General features: G+C 32.7%; 1 protein-coding gene across 1 annotated transcript; it reads left to right on the top strand.

The window, feature by feature from the left end:
* Positions 1-8,522: 8,522 nt before the first annotated feature.
* On the top strand, positions 8,523-14,749 carry LOC111002447 (prolactin-releasing peptide receptor-like). The gene is made up of 3 exons (XM_045627967.1): positions 8,523-8,646; positions 12,473-13,884; positions 14,412-14,749. The coding sequence occupies exon 2, from the start codon at positions 12,547-12,549 to the stop codon at positions 13,867-13,869; it is 1,323 nt and encodes a 440-aa protein (XP_045483923.1). The 5' UTR covers positions 8,523-8,646; positions 12,473-12,546; the 3' UTR covers positions 13,870-13,884; positions 14,412-14,749.
* The last annotated feature ends 6,023 nt before the right edge of the window (positions 14,750-20,772 follow it).

The following is a 20,772-nucleotide window of genomic DNA, read 5'->3' as shown; positions in this document are numbered from 1 at the left end:
TTAAGGTAATGATTGCCTATATAATATAATATAACATAAAAATCTACTTATGTCAGTTATTTATATTCACAGTAAATAGTTCTTTGATTTTAAATAGCACATAGTTCTTATCTATTTATACATTTATAATATATTTCATAAAAAAACACTAAACTTTTTATTGTAATAAAATCATAATTTTGAGCAGTGTTGAATTAGTGGCATTTGCGTGCGACTCTCATCTCTAGATCGTAGGTTCGATCCCCAGCTGTGCACTGTGACTTTCTTTCTATGTGCGCATTTAATATTCGCTCGAACGGTGAAAGAAAATAGCCTTAAGCCTAATCACCTACTTGCCTATTAGATTGACAAATAATCCCGAAACAGATTAAAATCCAGGCCCAGATCTAAAGAAGGTTTTAGCGCCACTAAATTATTATATAGTCTGGAAGAAATCGCTCTAAAGCGATAAGGCCGCCAGTTGCTTTCATTAAATTATGTTTAATAATTTCCTTTTATGTAATGCAACGAAGTGTTAATAAATAAATCAATAAGATTCATTCAAAAATCACGAAGTGTTAATAGTAAATAAATAATTTATTTTTATTTAATATCGTCCTTTTAATATTAGACAAAAATATTTTCCTTAGACAAAGGTATAAAGCTGCGGTGGTCCTTTTTCATTACACATCGCACTAAAGCTTACTTTCTGGAAATTTTCCATAATAAAACCGGGGATTAACTAGAGCTGTTTCGGTAAAATGTATTTCATATTAAGTACAATAAGTCTTTGAATATTTCTTGCCGAGAAAAGATAATCGCAACGTTTCGAGTATAATAACTAAAAACGAATATTGAAACTAAATTATATCGCAAAGAGCTGTGTTTAAGGTGTTATTTTTCAAGAAACGTACTTATTTAATATTTGATTTATACAATTTAAATATTTTCTTACCATCCCCCGATTGTTTATTCTTAGAAAACTTAATTTAAAATACTTATACAAAATACTTCTGAAAAGGCGTATGTAGTATACTTAGTTTGTATACATCACTGTAATATTAAATTCTTTGCACTGCCAACTATAATAAACTTAATAGGATTCTTAATATTTACCTTAAGTTATTAGACGTAATTAAAACAATAATTACCAATTGACTTTCTGCTAGATATAGAATAAGATATTAAATATAGATATACAATCACGAGTACCAGAATTTTTTTAATTTTCACCTGTACCTTACCTGTATAAAAATAAAGAATTTATTTAATAATACTTTTTAATAATATATATAATATATTATTAAAAAGTAAATAATAATAAAAGTCTTTATTGCTGTATTTACATATTAGGTACATAAAAATATGAAATACTAAAAAATAAAATAAAAAATAAATACTAATAATTAAACGGCAAGCCGGTTGATTTTATTATACAGCTTGCCCTTGGACATAGGCCTCCTCTAAGGACTTCCACTTCTCTGTTTCGGGCTTTACGCATCCAATGAGGGCCAGCTCTTCGCAAATCATCCTCCCATCTATTCATTTGTCTTCCTCGTATTCTTTTGTCATTGCGAGGATTAGTTATATATATAAAAACCGAATTAAGATATGTTAGATACAGAGAAACAGAAAACCTAGTAGTCTCATTGTAATCGAAGCCCAATAATAAATAATTTAATTGAAGAAAGCAATTGAGGAATTACTTTTCTTTACTGAGAATCTTTTTGAATGTATTAAATGATTGCTACGAAAAGAAATTCCAAGAGATTTCTCTTGCATTAAGCAGGTTTTTGAATTTCCTGCTATATCGTTTAATTTTATGGCGTCCAAAAATCTTATTTAATACAGAATCTTATCTAAAACACCAACTTTTTTCCGGATTTTTCCTTTCCCATCAGGAAAATGTGCAGTTACGTTTTATTAAGGAAATTTAGGTTAGGAAATTTTTCGAGTTAAATTCAAAACCGTTTTGTATATATTCTGAGAATAATTTTCTTGGATTTTATCTAAACAGTTACTGTTACTGGCAAAATAAAATCTGACCTGATCCTGACCTGAACATACCTGAATTCGAAAGTTAGTTGTTGCGTTCGAAATACATGCCTCAGTATTGAAATTTCAATTTATGAAAAAAATTATCTTCAACAAGAAGACTTGGAGAACTTTTTACCGCCTTATAGCTGAATTTATGATTTTATAATATACATTACAAATATTCAGTTCACTTTTTAAAGAAGTTAACACAAATAGTGTTTGAACACACTCAAACTTATCACACAATGAAAATATATTTCAATCCTTTTTCATGACATTTTTTAAAAGTAAAATACATCATTTTTATTTAAACCCGTTCTTTGATTTGGGAGGACAGTTTACCGTTTCTACGGGACGAACATTAAATGTTTGACTGACCCATGCACATTTTTTTCCTATATTTTATTTAATCATCAATTAACCAATTTTTCAAGTTATTCTGTTATTCAGGACAAAGACAAATAAAACCAAACAAACACCATAAAATTAGATTCAGCCGTTTTCGAGTTAGTGTTCAAACAAAACCCGATTTTGTATTCAATTTAACTGAGATATATAATATGTGGACCATTTATCCGCGAGGTGAACGTCAAATACTTCATTTTTATATTATTTTTAAAATAAACATAAAATGTGTTATATCTATTTAAGCAATAAATATCACTCGACCTTAGATTGTTATGCAAAGTTAGCATGACTGATGATAAAACTTTAGAAAGTAAAGCAGTAGTAATGGAAAAGTTTTATTTACAATCGCAGCTTAATTATTGTGTTTGCGAAATCGAACTACCATTCAGACATTTTTCTTTCGAATTATTCCCAAATATAACAGAATAAACGCTGTAAATTCAGCGGTGGAGTGACCAATAAAAAATATTCTTAGGCGTTGTTGTAAAATGTGATATTCGTATTGCATTTTTAATATTTGTTTTATAAAATTTATGTTTACCGTAAGTATTATGTATTTTAGAATAATTATTATACAGTTTGTAACATATAATGTAGAAAATGCATTATATACGATGTACTTTAAAAAATAAAACAGGATATTTCAAATCAAATGATTTACTAGTTAATAATGGTCATAAAAAAGAAATGGCTTAATTAGAAAACAAAGATATCATAAGGTCACTTAAACATAGTTATTTTATTGTTTGACCGTGTTTTGTTTTTGACTAGATGTCTTATACAAACGTAACACAAGTAATACATATCAACTTATCGTATATATACAATTGGACAATTTGAAGAGTTTACATGTCAATCAAAAATGTAAGTTACAGCAACGTAGACAGTACTAATGTCTCCACCTGGATCGTTCGCTCAGCGCATTAGAAGGGAACTTTTTTAGAAGGGAGCGTTTATTAATTATTAGTAGTTTTAACAGCTTTGCTTAAGAATTTAGTTAAAAGAAGCTGTGTTGGCTTAGTGGCTGCCACTATGTATGTATATATATGCGACTATAATATATGTAATGTATATAATATGCAACTGTTATCTCGGCAGTTTTGCCTAGTACCACCACTTTGTGGAACCAGCTGCCCACTGAAGTATTTCCAAACCAATTCGACTTAGGATCCTTCAAGAAAAGAACGTACCGACTCTTAAAAGGCCGGCAACGCACTCGCGAGCCTTCTGGCATTTAGAGTGTCCATGGGCGGCAGTGTCGCTTAGCATCAGGTGAACCTCCTGCCCGTGCCCCTGTTCTATAAAAAATAGGTGTACATATATTAATAAAACAAAGTTGGTATTGCGAAATATGCCTAGACATAGTTCGCATAGTTAACATTCATTAAACATCTAAATACCCAGAGAATACGGCCAGTAATCAAAGCACACTTAATTAATTATACAAAGCACACAGTACTATTGTTGCAGGCCCAATTGGTGCAGTAATAATGCTAACTCGGTAATGCTACGCGACTTTGGTACTTGATGGAAATTTTGTCTGTGATTTTAAGTTTAAATATAGTGGTATAGTAATTTTTCTTGTAATAAATAATTTTATACTGTTTAATAAAACCTAAACATTAAACAATCTAAAACACAATATTGACATTATTCTTAACCTACGTTCTAATATTAATAATTCAAAACTGATAAACAGGAAATATAAAAAGTTAGTTCTCTGTGGTACTACAGCATTTCTTATTTATTGATCGAGGAAAGCACCAACTCTGTGGACACCAGTACTATCTACCAGGCGCCAACTTGCATCTGTAATGGGGAAGATTACTGTCAAATAGTTCCTTATAGAGGGCGCCAATTGTTTCTTACAGAAAAGCTGTTAAGTCGATAGTAAATTAGAAAACTTTGCGATGTTTTACATTTTATTTTTAAATGTGTGTGGATTTTGGATATAAATATAGGTTCAGATAAATGGACTTTTAATCCCACCCTAAGAAGAAAATATAACGTATTGAATTATATTTTTCTGGAGTGTTCGTTTATTTAAATTTAAAAGCATTACTCTACCTAGTATTGTCTTTTATTTACATAACTTTTACACATTTAAAGAAAAACACTTTTTTAACGGATTATAGATATGTATTATTATATTTAAACTTATAGTCGATACCAACTCCGGGGAAATAAATACAGATAACACAACATTTTCTGCAGCTGTAATACTTTTTGACATTTAACACCTTTGTCTTCAGTCACCGTGACCACGCACGCTGTAAAGCACGCGAAACGTCGGTTTAAATTTAAAATTATGTACAAATAATTATAAGTTTAAATATAATAATACATATCTATAATCCGTTAAAAAAGTGTTTTTCTTTAAATTACTCTACCTTTTTAGTGACATCAAATTTTATATATATATATTATTTGAGTTTTTTTTATAGAACAGGGGGCAAACGGGCAGGAGGCTCACCTGATGTTAAGCGATACCGCCGCCCATGGACACTCTCAATGCCAGAGGGCTCGCGAGTGCGTTGCCGGGCTTTTAAGAATTGGTACGCTCTTTTCTTGAAGGACCCTAAGTCGAATTGGTTTGGAAATACTTCAGTCGGCAGCTGGTTCCACAAAGTGGTGGTGCGTGGCAAAAGTTGAAGTTTGTGGCTCCATAAATATGTAAAATTGTCTATAAATAATTTATTATAATTTTGTTTAATATCATTTTGGACTTCCTTCAAGAATAGAATGTAACAATTCTTAAAGGGCTTGCACCGCACTGGCGAGCCGTTCTGGCACCGTGTGCCTCCTTGCCACCTGTTTAAAAAATACTTTCGTACATTTATTTATATTGAACACCCAAATTATATTTGTACTCTGAATAACAAAATTATAATACTATGACAGTACAATTCATGTATGACTGACAGTTCTAAAAATTACGTAATATTTTGCGTGTACGATTCTTGTAGTAACACGTACTACGCATTTATAATATTGGAATACAAACTAATTTAAAAGCAATATCTCATAGGAAAAGCGAATATGAATAGCGATTTCCGCGCGAAGTCACATCTCTTGCTACACAATAGCGTGTGGTGTGTCATTGTGTCGATAAAACTTTTATTCATAACTATTTTAATACAGCTTCACTTGATTATATTTAAAACGAAACGAAATATTTTTTTTCTCATCGCAGCGTCAATACAATATTTCAGAAAAGGACGAATGAATAGTAAATTGTTTAGTTGTCAAATTGTACGTAAATCCGTGTGACAGCAATGCACCTGTCAAATGTCAGAAAGAAAGGTTATCTGCCATGACCGTTTGGCTTTGAAAATTTAAATCAAAAGACAAAAGATTGGTTATGCACTTCTTGCACTCATAATTTTTATTTATTGTTTTCTTTTCTTACTAGGGTTGCCTGGAAGAGATCGCTTGTTAGCGATAAAGCCGCCCGTTGCATCCCTTGTAATTTTTATGTATTGTGTTATTTGTGTTTCTTTCTAGCAACTAACTGTGAATAAATAAATAATAAATAATAAAAGACAATGTGACACGCTTCTTTAAGTTAGATCAATTACGATTTTCTTTAGAAAAAAGGTTTGAGGGTTGTGATCGGTCAACGGACAATCAAAGACACGCCATGAAGATGTAATATTTTTTTTCTGTATCATAATCCTAGATTTATAATTATGACAAAAACACCAACATCGAATTAAGTTTACATATTTTACATGAAATAGTCATTAAGTGGAGTAAACACATATCAAGCTTTTCAGCGTGAACGAAGCGTGCTAGTAATTGCTAAGCAATTCTATACGTTTACTTTAACAGAAATGAAATTGGCGCGAAATTGTTGAACCAAGCTTCAAGATTAGTTTTAGATTAGTAACCTTTATGCCCATGTCAATATTTTCTAGAAGCTATTATTACTACTGTTTGATACTAGAGAACTGCAGTTGCTTTTTTAGAGAACACGCAGCCAGGAGGCTCATCTGATGTTAAATTTATACAACCGCTCAGCGCTCGCGAGTGCGTTGTTAGCCTTTCAAAAATGTATACGCTCGTTTCCTAAAGGACCTTAGTTGAATTGGTGTAAAATATTTGCAGATATATAGAGAAATGCATTGGTCATACACTCCGGAAGGAATCTAATTATATTCCTAAGCAGGCGCTTAATTGGAACCCACAGGGAAAGTGGAAGTGTGGCCGTCCCAGGCAACCTGGAGCCATACAGTAGCACAATACACAAAGAGAATCGGAAAGACTGAGTGAAATACGTGGCTCAAGACTGAACGCGATGCAGACTCACTGTGTAGACCCTCAGCCTCATCCAGGGTTTTTTTTTAAGTATACACAAGGCACCAAAAACGAAGGGGTTTATTCTTGGTGCCCATAATGTAATTAATAAAAATATCTTTATATAAACAGAAAAAGCTAATCAACTAACAATACTCCTTTGTTTTATGCTCACGCTTTTTTATGAATGAAGTTAAAAGCAATAAATAAATATTATTTACTTATCTTTGCAATCGAATAGACCTAAGAGTTGAACTCACACACAGGTGTTATAAAAAAATATAATAGTGACCACACGCACACACCACACCGTAACCATGGTAACAAATACCGTATTCAATCGATATTTGACGGATAAAGGTAAACTTTGACATGTATGAATTCGAGAAATTACACAATGTTTAGTTTAGTTAATATTATAACGGTTGCAGCTCCTTACATTGTGTAAAACAAAAACTTGGCGATTATAAAGAGTGGCGGAGAGTTTATTGCCAGTTCTTCTCTTCCGTTCTACTCTCTTGATTTGATGTACTTGTCGCATGTATATGCGAGAAAAAATATACTTGAATTTACTTGAAGCTGTCATAAAGTTGACATAAAAAGGGAAACATCGATCATAAATTCAAATTGTTTTGTTTAAAATCTCGAAAATGTATGCAGTATTAGTGGTAGTTCAGATAACTTTGTAATATTTTTTTAGACTTATAAATTGGATTAGAATCCTCTCGGGAAAGACTGTGACCGACAAGCATGCAATTGCCCTCGGCTTTGATTAAAACACCGCCTGTTTATGAATTTTACGAAAAGAATTTTATAAAATCTCGGCGAGAGGATGTAAAACATTTCATCATCATGTTACAAATATTTTCATATATTAAAATTAACGGAATGCTACATTGAAATGAGAATGGAGCTGCCTAAGAATAACAGATAAACTAAGATGCAAAACAAAAGATGACATATGAACAATCCTCTTTTCTTGACATTGACATTTAATGTATTATAATCTTGGGGTTTAGTCAAGATGCCTAAATAGAAGTGGCTATTAGATATATGAGATTTTCGACACGAATTGTCATTTTCATACAAATTAAGTTTTCGACTTTCTACACACACAAACCCAGCATAGATTTGTATGTAGTTTGCTGGTAACAACTTTAGAAAGTTGATGTAGCGTAATATCCACAGTAATTTCATACTGTTGAGCTAAACAAAAGAGAAAAGAGCGTACTAATTCTTAAAAGGCCGGCAGCGCACTCGCGACCTCTCTGGCATTGAAGTGTCCATGGGCGGCGATATTACTTAACATCAGGTGAGCCTCCTGCTCGTTTGCAACTGTTCTATAAAAAAAACAAAATAACCTTTTTTTTAAACATATTTTAACGACGTATTATACAAAACTGATAGAAATTATTGAAAGCTTTTCGAAAGAAAAAAAAAGTCACCAACAATGACCAAACTATCGTAGTTTTTTAATACATGGTGAAATGAAGTGTAACCAAAGCGATATTCGTACATTATTTATATCCCGTAATAGTCCCCAGCAACAGACTAAACTTTATCAGTACAAGGGTTAAGTAACTGTATGAAATTTTCAAACAAATTTGTCCAACGAATGAATATTGAATAAACAAAACATACTAAACTGATCAATATTCAAAGATAAATACGACTTTTCCATCGTAACAGCCAAGCCCTAAACCCGGTCGGCGGAAATTTAACAGCTTCTAATTACCTGTGGAGCACCATTGCGCATGCGCGAACCCTGTCCCGCGCATGTCATGCTTCGACGATGACACCTCGCAAAAACAAATAGATTTTTCGCTTTTTTTCTGATTTTTAAAATCTGTGATTTATAACAAATGAGTGTTATATGTATTATTTAATGAATATTGATAAAATCGTGGTTCCTTCGATTCAAATTTTGTAAGTAACACATTATAACCTTAAAACGTAGTGTTTTGTTAATATTGCATTACTATAAATGATTATATAGGTTGGTATAGATAATTTATGTTTCAGTTACAATTTTCTGTTTTAGAGATTTGGCAGTGAATATTTATTAGTTAAAATAAAGGTCACAAAATACAAGGTTTTGTATTACCAATGTTTAATATATTACCTTTTTGTTGTACATAAATGTGTATACTGTCAGGTGTTTTATACGTCACTCGTTATTTATGGTATGCCCTTTATTTATGTATTAATAGATTTCCCATAATACATTATTCATTAAGCCATGTTATAATTAATTAATCATAACGGAGGCTCTGTTTTTGGAGACTAGATTAAGTATGACCTACTTGTCCTAAAAATCATCACGGCCTAATTAAAACTAGATATTTATTAATAATAATAGTTATTCTAATAACACGGAGCTATGTTAGTGATAAAATGATTTAATAAATTTTCAATTATGAATCAGTCTGGTTACCGGATTTTTGTACTTAAATATTACTATTACTAAATATTAGTACTTTTAATTTATTATGATTTTATGCAACGAAAAGGAAAAAATCGTCAAACATCAGAATACTGATGAAACTGTTATCGTGAAACTTGTGCTGTTCTGTAAGTCGGAATAAACTTGATTTAAATCAATCATCTCTAGTTTTTGAGCAATTTGTATTTGTGGTACTTAGTACATGCTTGGCAGTCCTAATAGATGGTGAAATATAATCCAATTGCAAAAAATATTAGGTACAAATAACGTAAAACAAAGCCACTTAGGCACTCGGAAAGTCATAAAAGTAAAATTCCATATATTTTACAAATTGATCACATAAATTCTTGGTACTAAAATTAACGTAAAATATTCCCACGTACCAACAATAAATACTACCCAAGCACACATTAAATAACGGCATTATGCGAGAAGCATCTCTTACATTTAAGTTCTAGTATTATGTATTCCGAGAGAAATCTTAAATATTGTTTCAAACATGTATACGTTATGCTTAGAATGGAAGGAAAACGCGAGTATTTTCTTACAAAACATTTTTACATTCTTACTTCTAAATTATGTGGCTTAAATAAACTGGTTCGCGTTCATTATGTATTGTATTAAATATTTGTAACGTAAACTCAAAAATTAAAGGAACTTTCAACAATTTTTTCGCCATTAAAATATAACCTGAAAATATTCAAAGTGTATTTTACAAAATATAGTGTGTAGCCGTGTCAGTCCGCAAGAACTAACATTAACAGCAAGCCTTTATTTTTAAACTTAATTATGCATATTTAAGTTTCATTCATGTATCCTAAAAAATACTTTTAACTTAGTAGGTAAAATACAATGTAACATTTAGGAACCATCATATGCTGTGGTTTGAGATTCAGGTTTTGGTTTGTCCACCGGCCTATACGGTGTCGGGTCCACTAGTGTCTGTCGAGTCTAGCGGTATTGGCTCTGTAGAAACGTTAAGCAAGTGTTTTTTTAATCATACCATAAGCAAGAAGACAAGATTTACAATAAGTATTGGACTGACATTTTCTACTTAAGAACCAGGCATTCTTTAAACTCATAGAGACTAATTAGCCTTTATTATTGATGTGAAACATCTATAGCCGCACGTAAAACCGATTTCTGCCGTGGCGATGCATCGCCACGCTATATGATATACAGTCTAAATGCAGTAGTAATATTTAATGAAAATAATGTTTATTCAACAAATAGTCATCGTTATCTGGAAAAAAATCGTAATATTTGACTTTATCATTATGACATATTTAGTTCCTATCACAATCTGTTCTTTTCTGCATATTAATTTTACAAAATAATGTCGATGTTTCACATCTGCCAGGCGTCCCGTGACAGCTCACATTTTTTTTATTAACATTAATGTAATGCATACAAATTTTATTAATTTGCTTACAGCAAAAGACGCTCAAGGTATTCATGTTTAATGACCTTGATAAACAGTTTCAGTTTTTTGTAGACTGTACTTAATTAAAAATGTTACCCACGCTGATTAATCTCAAAGCTTTTTCTCTTGAGACTAGCCCTTTACGACTCAGAACACAATATCTACACTAATCACATAACTTTCACGGAAATTTTAAAAGAAAATTTTACAGTTTTATAAATAATATAAAGTTATAGTTAGTTTTATATATATATTATAAAACTAACTTTAACATGTCATATATATATATATATATATATATATGACGATTGCTGATCATGTAGATTTGATTCCAAAACTACATGATCAGCAATCGTCATCCTAACCAATAAAGGAGGTATTTCCTTTCGTATATTAAAATAAAAATAAAATAAAATACGTTTATTTTGGAACATAAGATCATCTAGGTATCACTTATTCCACGTCAATCAATTCGAACTTGTAGGCATCCCTACTCATCGGCAAATTACTACGACAGAGCAGTGTTGACCTAGTGGCTTCAGCGTGCGACTTTCATACCTGAGGTCGTAGCTTCGAAAGCCTTCTGGCAGTGAGTGTCCATGGGCATCACAACATCAGATGGGCCACCCATTTTCTTTAATAAGAACTATAAAACTACTTAATAAGTCCTGTTCCTGTCGTAGTGCACCTTTAGCCTCCTTGCTGTATACGCGTTGAGTCACAGTACCGATAACCGTGGAGTTGGGCGCTTTTGCTTTTTATAGAATAGGGGGCAAACGGGCAGGAGGCTCACCTGATGTTAAGTGATACCGCCGCTCATAGACACTCTCAATGGCAGAGGGCTCGAGAGTGCGTTGCCGGTATTTTAAGCATTCGTACGCTCTTTTATTGAAGGACCCTAAGTCGAAATGGTTCGGAAGTACTTCGATGGGCAGCTGGTTCCACAAAGTGATGGCGCGTGGCGAAAGCTGCATTGAAACACGCTCAGTTGTGGAACGGCGGACGTCCTGCCTCGACGTCCGATGATGAAACTCAGCTGCCGGTATTAATCCGAACAGCTTAGCTGGCTTAGCTTATTATAAATATGGCTCTCCCTATAACTTGCATAAAATCAAAGTTACCAACTGTCGTCCTACTTAACTCGGCATCACACAAAAGATGAACTTGTTAGTGTTTCGTATTGTGCCAAGTTTGTTTAACTATGTTTTGTTAGACACTGCATTTAATTTATTAGAGTGTATTTGCTTATTTTGTTTATGTTTTGATTTGAACAACGAATGCGTCTTTTGTGTTAAGTTGCACAGTATGTTTTGTAGGGTATCAGAAAAATATGGTGTATATGTTTTAGAGTAACATGTATGATTGTGCAATTTTTTCTGGAAAAAAACTAGCCTCTAATTTAAATGTTGTACGTGAAACTTGAAAAATTTGTCTTTAAAGTTAGAATAGATGCTACAATTACGTTATGGGTCATACGCATCACATAATCACATCATTATAGGGTTGTATGTTGTAAAATAAATCAACAACTTTGTCTAAAAATAAAAATATAGGGGTGTACTACCCTTAACATTTAGGGGGATGACCAATAAATTAGCAGACCTATCCGATATGCACACAAAGTTTCACGAAAATCGTTAGAGCCATTTCCGAGGAGTTATATACGAGATTTTATATATTAGATTTAGTTTATATTAATATTAATAACTCCTACCATTTAATATTTTATATTAAAACTTTCCTCGCTATTACAAGTGATAAATGGAACAGTGTACATTAAGTAATAAAGCTATTTATTACAAGGTTATTCTGTTATTTTTCACCAGCGTAAAACCTTTATTCTCCGAGGCCGCGAAACAAACATTAAAGTATATATTTTGTTACAGGTACAACAGTTAATACAGCTCGTAAAGTTGACAGTTCCGAACAAGTTTAACAACTGGAATTACCCCAATTGAGAATGAACGGAACACTAAACTATACTGCACTTAATGTCACGGAAAAATTTCGGAATGCGAGCCAAGACGTTGCCCCGACACACCAAATTCACGGCTACGAAAATATTATCGACAACAAATGGGTTCAGACCGTTTTCTGCATCATTTACACTATTATTTTCGTGTTAGGCCTACTCGGCAATGTACTGGTCTGTTTCGTTGTGATACGAAACCGTGCCATGCAGACTGTAACAAATCTGTTTATAACTAATCTAGCTCTCTCTGACATACTACTCTGTCTATTCGCTGTCCCTTTCACTCCACTGTATTCGTTCCGTGGTTCCTGGAGTTGGGGATCGCTACTATGCCACATGATGCCTTCTGCACAGGGTTGCAGCGTATACATATCGACTCTAACTCTTATGTCTATAGCTATTGATAGGTTTTTTGTAATCATATATCCTTTTCGACCGAGAATGAAGATTGAGACTTGTATTACAGTAATAATTATGATATGGACGTTTTCAGTGACTGTTACACTACCGTACGCGATTTATATGACGTATTACGATTTAGATATAGGTAGGTTCTGCGAAGAGACGTGGCCATCCGAGGATCTTAGACGTATATTTGGTTCAGTGACCTCTGTTCTCCAATTTGTCTTGCCATTCACAGTGATTGCGTTCTGTTACACATGCGTCAGTTTCAAATTGAACGACAGAGCGAAAGCGAAAGCGGCGAGCAAAAATACGAGAAAAGAGGAATTCGATAAAAATAGAAAACGAAGGACCAATCAGATGCTTATCGCAATGGTCACTATATTCGGATTATCTTGGCTCCCTTTGAACATCACAAATCTATATAACGATTATTATATATACGCCATTCATTCGAGGTTTTATTTTCTCATATTCTTCGTGTGTCACGTTATAGCGATGTCGTCTACATGTTACAATCCGTTTATCTACGCGTGGATGAACGAGAACTTTCGAAAAGAGTTCAAACAATTGATACCGTGTATAGATACATCGGCGCAACTGCGCGCTGGTATACCTCTGCAGCAATTAGGGGCGTGCCAATCAGAGAAAACCTTTAACGGAAACACGACGACAGACAGCTTTCTGGGTTCGAGCTCGCAAAGAGGCACTTCATTTAGACATAAAAGGAAGCCGAGTGCTGCAGCGGATGTTGAAAGGAGTGGGGTCGAGCTGAATGAAGATCTATTGACGGTGGATGTGAAACATTGCCATATTTCAACCAGTTACAATTTGAGACGCGAGTCGGTGAAATTGCGTCTGATTAATGAAGAGTCATTTGATGGAACACCGACACAGAGTCAATTCTAACGCTTGATCGCCCGGGTATGTATTTTATTTATAAATAAGGATTTAATAGTAAGCAAAGAACTCAATGATTGACACAGAAGTTAACTAGGTACCTCACCTAGTGTCATTATTGCCAAATCAGATGCCAAGTTGACTTGTACGCGTAGCACATATTGAGATAACGTATAATTCCTTTATGTTATTATTAATATGTTGCCATAGCAACGCCTCTTACAGAAGTGCCTTAAATGTCACCTTGTTTATCAAGACGATTGCGTTATTCATAAAAAGCTATGTCAGTCAAATTTTTACCATTTTCATTAAAGTCTGTCATCTCTATCTGTCAAATTGTGTTAACTCTGTTATGAAAAGAGACAAATGTATAGTTATGACTACATATAGATATTTTTTGTATGAATAAGCTGTAGTTGTAAAAGTATTTCTTATGATAAAAATAAACACGTTTGTGCGATATCTTTTACAAGCCCATGAATGGTTTTAAACCTATTGTCTGCATGTTAAAAGCATCAAAGGATTGTGAATAAATATAAATTCCATTTCAGGCGCGCTTTTGGAAACGTTCCCAGGTTTGAATTACAAGAAGAGTTATTTTTAGCATACTTTTATGAAGAAACTCCCAATACGCTTATGAATAGATATTATAAATTCTAAATGAAAATGTAAATTAATGTTTGTCTTGGCGTAAGGTTTAGCCGAGACTTAGCGCAAACTATGTCCCGATTGTGAATGTTTTTGATATACGATAGTCGATTCTAAATCTTTCTCTAAGACGTATTTACAATGAAACTGTTTTCTTCTGTTCTGTGAAGTTTTAATGACTGTTTAGAGGTTAAATGCGAAAAATGGTGTTTACGACAATTATAAGCAATATTCTACTAAATAATTATGGATTTAAATAGATATAAATTGTTATTTAATTTTATGCACAATTTAATAATTTTGTTAAGCACTGAAATTTTAGTTACTCATTTCTTGTAATATAAAAATAATGAAATATATATGACTGTATATTACTGAATGCCCTATGAATTATTATATTTTACAATTAATAATTTGAGTATAACATTTAATAATACGATACGAATTGTACATTGTTAGTGTATGGGTGGTTGAATTGTAAAACTTGTGATAGTCTTTGAAATAATAAAACATGAAAAGATATTAAAGATAATTTGAAATACGTATAAAATAGGTTTAATATAAGTTTTTTAATTAAGAATTTGTTTTTATGTTAATAAAAAAATGTATGTAGTTCGGAAATCATTTTTCATTTCCATTCTTGTTGAAAATATGATTTGCAACACACATATGAAGCATATAGCGTTGTTTTCAGACTGCGTCAGAAATTCGTTACAATAACGGCAACGCGTAACGGTAATCGCTAACCATAGACAAGTGTCGTTAAGAGGGAAGTCTCGTTATTTGCACATTGCGTTGTTTGTAAAGTATCGTAAGGAGTCCAATATGGTTACATATATGAATTGATAATCTGGAAACTACAATTTATAATAATAATAATTAGTCTATTATTACACATCCTATTTACATGATTTATATGATTTATAATATAATATAAATATATATAAATACAATTTTAACTGAGATGCGGCCCCTGTCCGGGAGAAGACCTACACCAACTATCTGTTCTTTGTTCTAACCCCAGATGTGGTGAACCTCTGATGAACTTATTATGTGCGCATTTAACACCTGTTTGTAGATCGACATATTATGAACATCGTGAGGCACAGAAGGAATTAAAAAACCCATAGTGTCATGAGAAAGAAATCTGAGGCTCAGATCTAAAAGGTTTTTTTTGGGCTGGAGTTTCGCCCTGATGTGATTTTTTTGTCGAAACATGTTGCGATGTCAAAAGTTTTATATATTTTATTCGTTTACAATTTATCGCGCTTTTACAGATAGACGCAGCCGGGGGAAATAAGAGGGATTTTATAATAGTTACGCTTGAAGTAAGTAACACAAATTTATTAATTATTAAAGGAAATCTAAAACAGCATTGTTTGAAGTTCCTTGACTCCCAGGAGTTTTATTTTTATTTTTATGTCATATCGAATTTAAAGTCGCTTAAACGCTAACTGCGGTGGCGGAAGAGATAGTAATTTACTACTGATAAGTTCTTGTATTCCATACAAACAATATTTTTCACTATGGCATTGGAGTTCAGTCATAAAAAATCAATGAGCGGTTACAATATGGCAGCGTAACAAAATATAAATGTATCATTTGAATAACATTTTTGTTGAAATTGTTGAAAATTATTTCTGGATGAAAACGATGCCTTATTTGCAGCATAATGTATCGGATTTTTGTTAATCAAAAAAATAGGTTATTTTATGAAATGAATTCAAACTCAAATTAATTATACCTTCACGGTATATACCGAAAATAAGCGACGGGAAATTCTCAGTTGCGTTCGATAGATAAAAATTATCATGACCCAAACTTTTTAGCTCAAAGGAACCTTACAAATTATGTAATTAACAAAAGACCGTCTCAGAAAAATAGGCATATAGAAAATGTATTTGATATATCTGATATCGTGACTGTATTATCGAATTGTTTGTAGTAGAGGACAGTGTTTTATAATATTTCTAAAACAAATTTAGGTATAAATATTATGAAGATCATTTTATAATGCTGTTTGTGAAAGCAAACTGTTCAAGATCTCCAACTCGACTTGTTTCTTCAAGTAAAGAGTGAACCGCGTCTTTAAAGGCAAGACACGCTCTGTAGCGTTATAAAGCTGCTAAAATTTTGAAATATATGTAGATATAAGTGGAAAAGTGATAGTCTACTGTGTGCCCAGCATGAGAATTCACGTTTCGTAGTTACGTACGTTAGTAGACTACATCGTAACTTTATTAATTAGACACAACTCCGACAGCGATTTATTTGTATTACTCCGATGTAGTTACCTCGATGGCAATCGCAATCGCCATTGGGATATCAATTTCTGTTTACAAAAAATTATATTTGTTCTTAATTAGGATGAATTTTATAGTGACTAAGTACTATTTTTATACAGGAACTGAATTGTTGTGGTGAGATTCAGAGACGAACTTGACATTTATACATCAAAAATGTGATGGATTTTGCCATACGGGAGTTTGAGCTTAGTTTCTGAATGTCACCTTGTCTTTCTGATATTGAAAGAATAGAAGAAGATATCCTTGGTTCCCAAAGAGTATTATTGTTTAGCTGGACTAGAGTACTGACTCTATATATTCCAATAGCGACAATGATTCTGATTCCTACGCTTTTGAATACCTACATGATGTAGTTCTCCTAATAGCCGTAGTGCAGATGTAGCCTTAGGGACACGCGCGGAACAAAACCTCATTCATCGTTATTGGAAGTTACAGATAAAAGGCTCAGTTCCTGATAGACGCTATACGTATACATATCATGCTAAATATTGCATCACTATTAATTAAAGTCCAGAGCAGCGTATAAAAATTTATTCATATTAACTTGTATTAAACCGCCTTTTATTGTGTATTTTATTATACAAATTATTTTTTAAAGTATTCACAAGTTTACTTATATAAGGTAAAACAAATGATCACTGATTAAATAAAACGTGCCGATAATTAAAGTGTTTTTTGTTTCGAAAACTTAAGAAACATGTTTGTGAAGAACTAAATAAAAAAAGCATGAATAGTGATAGAAGATAATGATAGGACTTTGTATAAGTACAACGTTAACGTTTTTATATCGTGCACGTCTTTGTAAAAAGTTTATGCTAGGCCTACTGAATTGGTAAAACTTTTAGCAGCTAAAGTTCTCCGTAGAATAAGTTAATTAAGGATACATTTTTGGCAACACATAGGCCATACACTAAAATCTGAATGGCCATGCACTAACTACTTCAAGTTACTAAAACTATTCTATATACCCAATTTCTTATAGTGAGATTTAGCAATAATTAAACAATATAAGATTTTACCTCAGTAGATTCCCAATTTTTATACCCGTCAACACTTTACAGTTGTACTTAGAGTTATTCATGTAAGTAAGTAGTAGTATTTAATGTTTGATTTAAAGCCTGATTTGAGGAACCATAGGGCAAAGAGATTTTAATTTCCGAGTGAATCGTGATTTTAATTTCTACTAAATTACTATTAATGGAGGACTCTGACTACGGTTTATCATCTAAATTAATGTTAGATGTTGTACACATTGAGTTTTGTTGTTAGATGCAATTAAATGTTTAGTACATTACTGTGTTTTATTACTCCTATTATTCAGAAACCCAAAGAAATACGAAAAGCAAAGCTATTTAATAACAATTATTAATTTATATTATTAGTATTGAGTAGATGCGAAGATGATTTTCATGTTTCAGTAATAATATATATAAGTAACTTTAAAATATATCAATCGTTCCATTTCAATAGAGGACTCATAATTTTATACATATAAAATATGTATAAATACCATAAATAAAGAAGATTGTCTAGATCTGTCCGGTCTGGGGTGGAATGAAGAGCAAACGCCTACATTTGAACAGGGGGCAATCGGGCAGGAGGCTCAGCTGATGTTAAGTGATACCGCCGCCCATGGACACTCTCAATGCTAGAGGGCTCGCGATTGCTTTGCCGGCCTTTTAAGAATTGGTACATTTTCAACACCATTCAATCAAGAATCAATTTACCGGCAATATTCTAGACAATGGTTTTCTCAGTATGTTTATCTAAACCTTAATAATAATAACTCTGGCATATCCGGGACATGAAAACACAATGGTTAAGGCTTTCAAACCACTGTGCCAATATAACTATAATAATCACACAAGTACTGAGAAATGTCGTTTTAAGTACTTAAATAAATGAGAAAGGATGTAGCATTAGAGGAGTCACAATCAATAGCTAGACTGTAATATTTTTGTATTTATGCAAAAGTGAAAAAAAATATACGCCATAATCCTTTATGTTTTAAAAATGAACAACGATATCTGGTCTGGTTTGCCTTGTTAAAAAATTGCCCGGGGTTTGATAAAAACATTCTCAGTATTATTTCGCAAAACAGCAATATGAATTTTTAATATTTTCTGCGCTAGTGGAACGTAACAAGATTTTAAATATGTAGGTTTTTCTAGGTAAAATTTTTCAAGCGGCGTACTAAAACAAGATGGCGCCAGTGTAACTACGTCTGACTGAGGCCTACCAATATGAATATCGAATGAATAATAATTATAATGAAGCACGTTTATTTCCAATCTTTACAAAAGTAGAATGTACAGATTATTATAAATAGTATATAGCTAATACTAACTAATATTAACTTACTTCGGGACCATTGATCGAAGCCCCAACACGGGTAAAGTCGCCTGACAGTTTTTTTCTAATATCCTCTGCCTTTCTTTCTCCATTCGCTTCCTGCTAATGCATCTCTTTCTACCGAACATATATTAAGTTTGGGCCTCAGATTTCTGAATCTGTTTGATGATTATTTTCTAATCTATCAGCGCAAATAGTTGATTAGAATATATGTTTAGATTTAATACACGATATATTAAAAATTATTCTAATATATTTAAAAAAAAATACATTTGTGCAATTCACACATGGTAGAAGTGAAACCTTCAAAAACAAATATAAATTAATCATTTTCCACTATCTAAATGTGTGTGTTCTTTAAAAACAGTATATTTTAATTATACATTTTAATTTATAAGTTTAATATAAATCTTTAATTTGACAAAAACTAAAACAACGAAAGTTTGAAATTCGATCAAAAAAAAAGCGGCAGTAAATAGAGGCTGTATAATGCCTCCTATCTCATTTTCTCCCACGTTAAATCATATGATGAATTGATGTTTCTGTCTCTCTTTACCGCTGCATCCGGTTTGAAATCACGACGATTCGAAAGAAGTTTATCTATCTCATTTTCTCCCACGTTAAATCATATGAATTAATGTTTCTGTCTCTTTTTACTGTCGCTTTTTCGTTGCATCCGGTTTGAAATCACAACGATTCTAAAGAAGTTTCACTTCAAAAATACTTCTCTTAGAATACTAGACTAAAGTCATACATATACATTTTGATGTATATTTAGTAATATATAGAACATTAGTAGTTATGTTTATGGTTAAAATATTCGGATCCACCCTTAAATCTGTGCTGATCTATGGGTGTGTAACGTGTAAGGTCACCAAAGACAACTCGCACCGACTACAAGTCTTCGTCAACCGCTGTCTTCGCCATATTCTAGGATTCTACTGTTAAAGATCTTACTATACTTACTTACGAGCGTTTTGGGAGCACTGGCGAGAAACTCTGATTCGCTAGCATATCAAGCGACGTAAATGCAAATGGGTAGGCCATATACAAAGGGATCCCAATCATATTTAGCCGTCCTAGGCAAACATGGCACCATACAGTTGCAGATGTGGCAAAGAGCGCCGGAAAGAATTGGAGCAAGGTGTAATACGAGGCTCAAGAAGGCGATGGAGACTCACTGTAGACGCCGTCTGCCCCATCTAGGGGTATAGGACATTAAATTAAGTTGTGGACTGTGGTGTCCTCTGCCCCACCTAGGGGTATAGGACATTAAATTAAGTTAGTCAAGTATACTTTGAGTAGGAAATAGGATCACAAAATTACGCTTAAACTGCTCTTATAGTGAAACGAGTGTAATAAACACGAAAACAAAATACATACTTAGTCCATTATAACTTTATAGAACTGATGTTCTTTAGTAAGTGCAACCATTAATAGTTGTAACAACTGCGGCACGGTGGGGTTTTTTAATGTAATAGTTTTAGTTTGAATGTACCAGTTTAATGGTATATACTAGCAATTGGGGGTTCTTAATTTTACTTCTTAATACTTTCAAACGACAAAACTATTTGAACTAGTGATTTCGTGTTAGTCTTAAGTGCTA

The sequence above is a fragment of the Pieris rapae genome, chromosome 4, assembly GCF_905147795.1.
Source record: "Pieris rapae chromosome 4, ilPieRapa1.1, whole genome shotgun sequence".
In the NCBI taxonomy this organism is placed as follows: Eukaryota; Metazoa; Arthropoda; class Insecta; order Lepidoptera; family Pieridae; genus Pieris; species Pieris rapae.
Note: the sequence above shows the minus strand (reverse complement) of the source record. Positions and strands in the feature narration are given on the sequence as shown.

Excerpts from the sequence above, each read along its gene's own strand:
- LOC111002447 (XM_045627967.1), top strand. The coding sequence starts at position 12,547 with ATGAACGGAACACTAAACTATACTGCACTTAATGTCACGGAAAAATTT.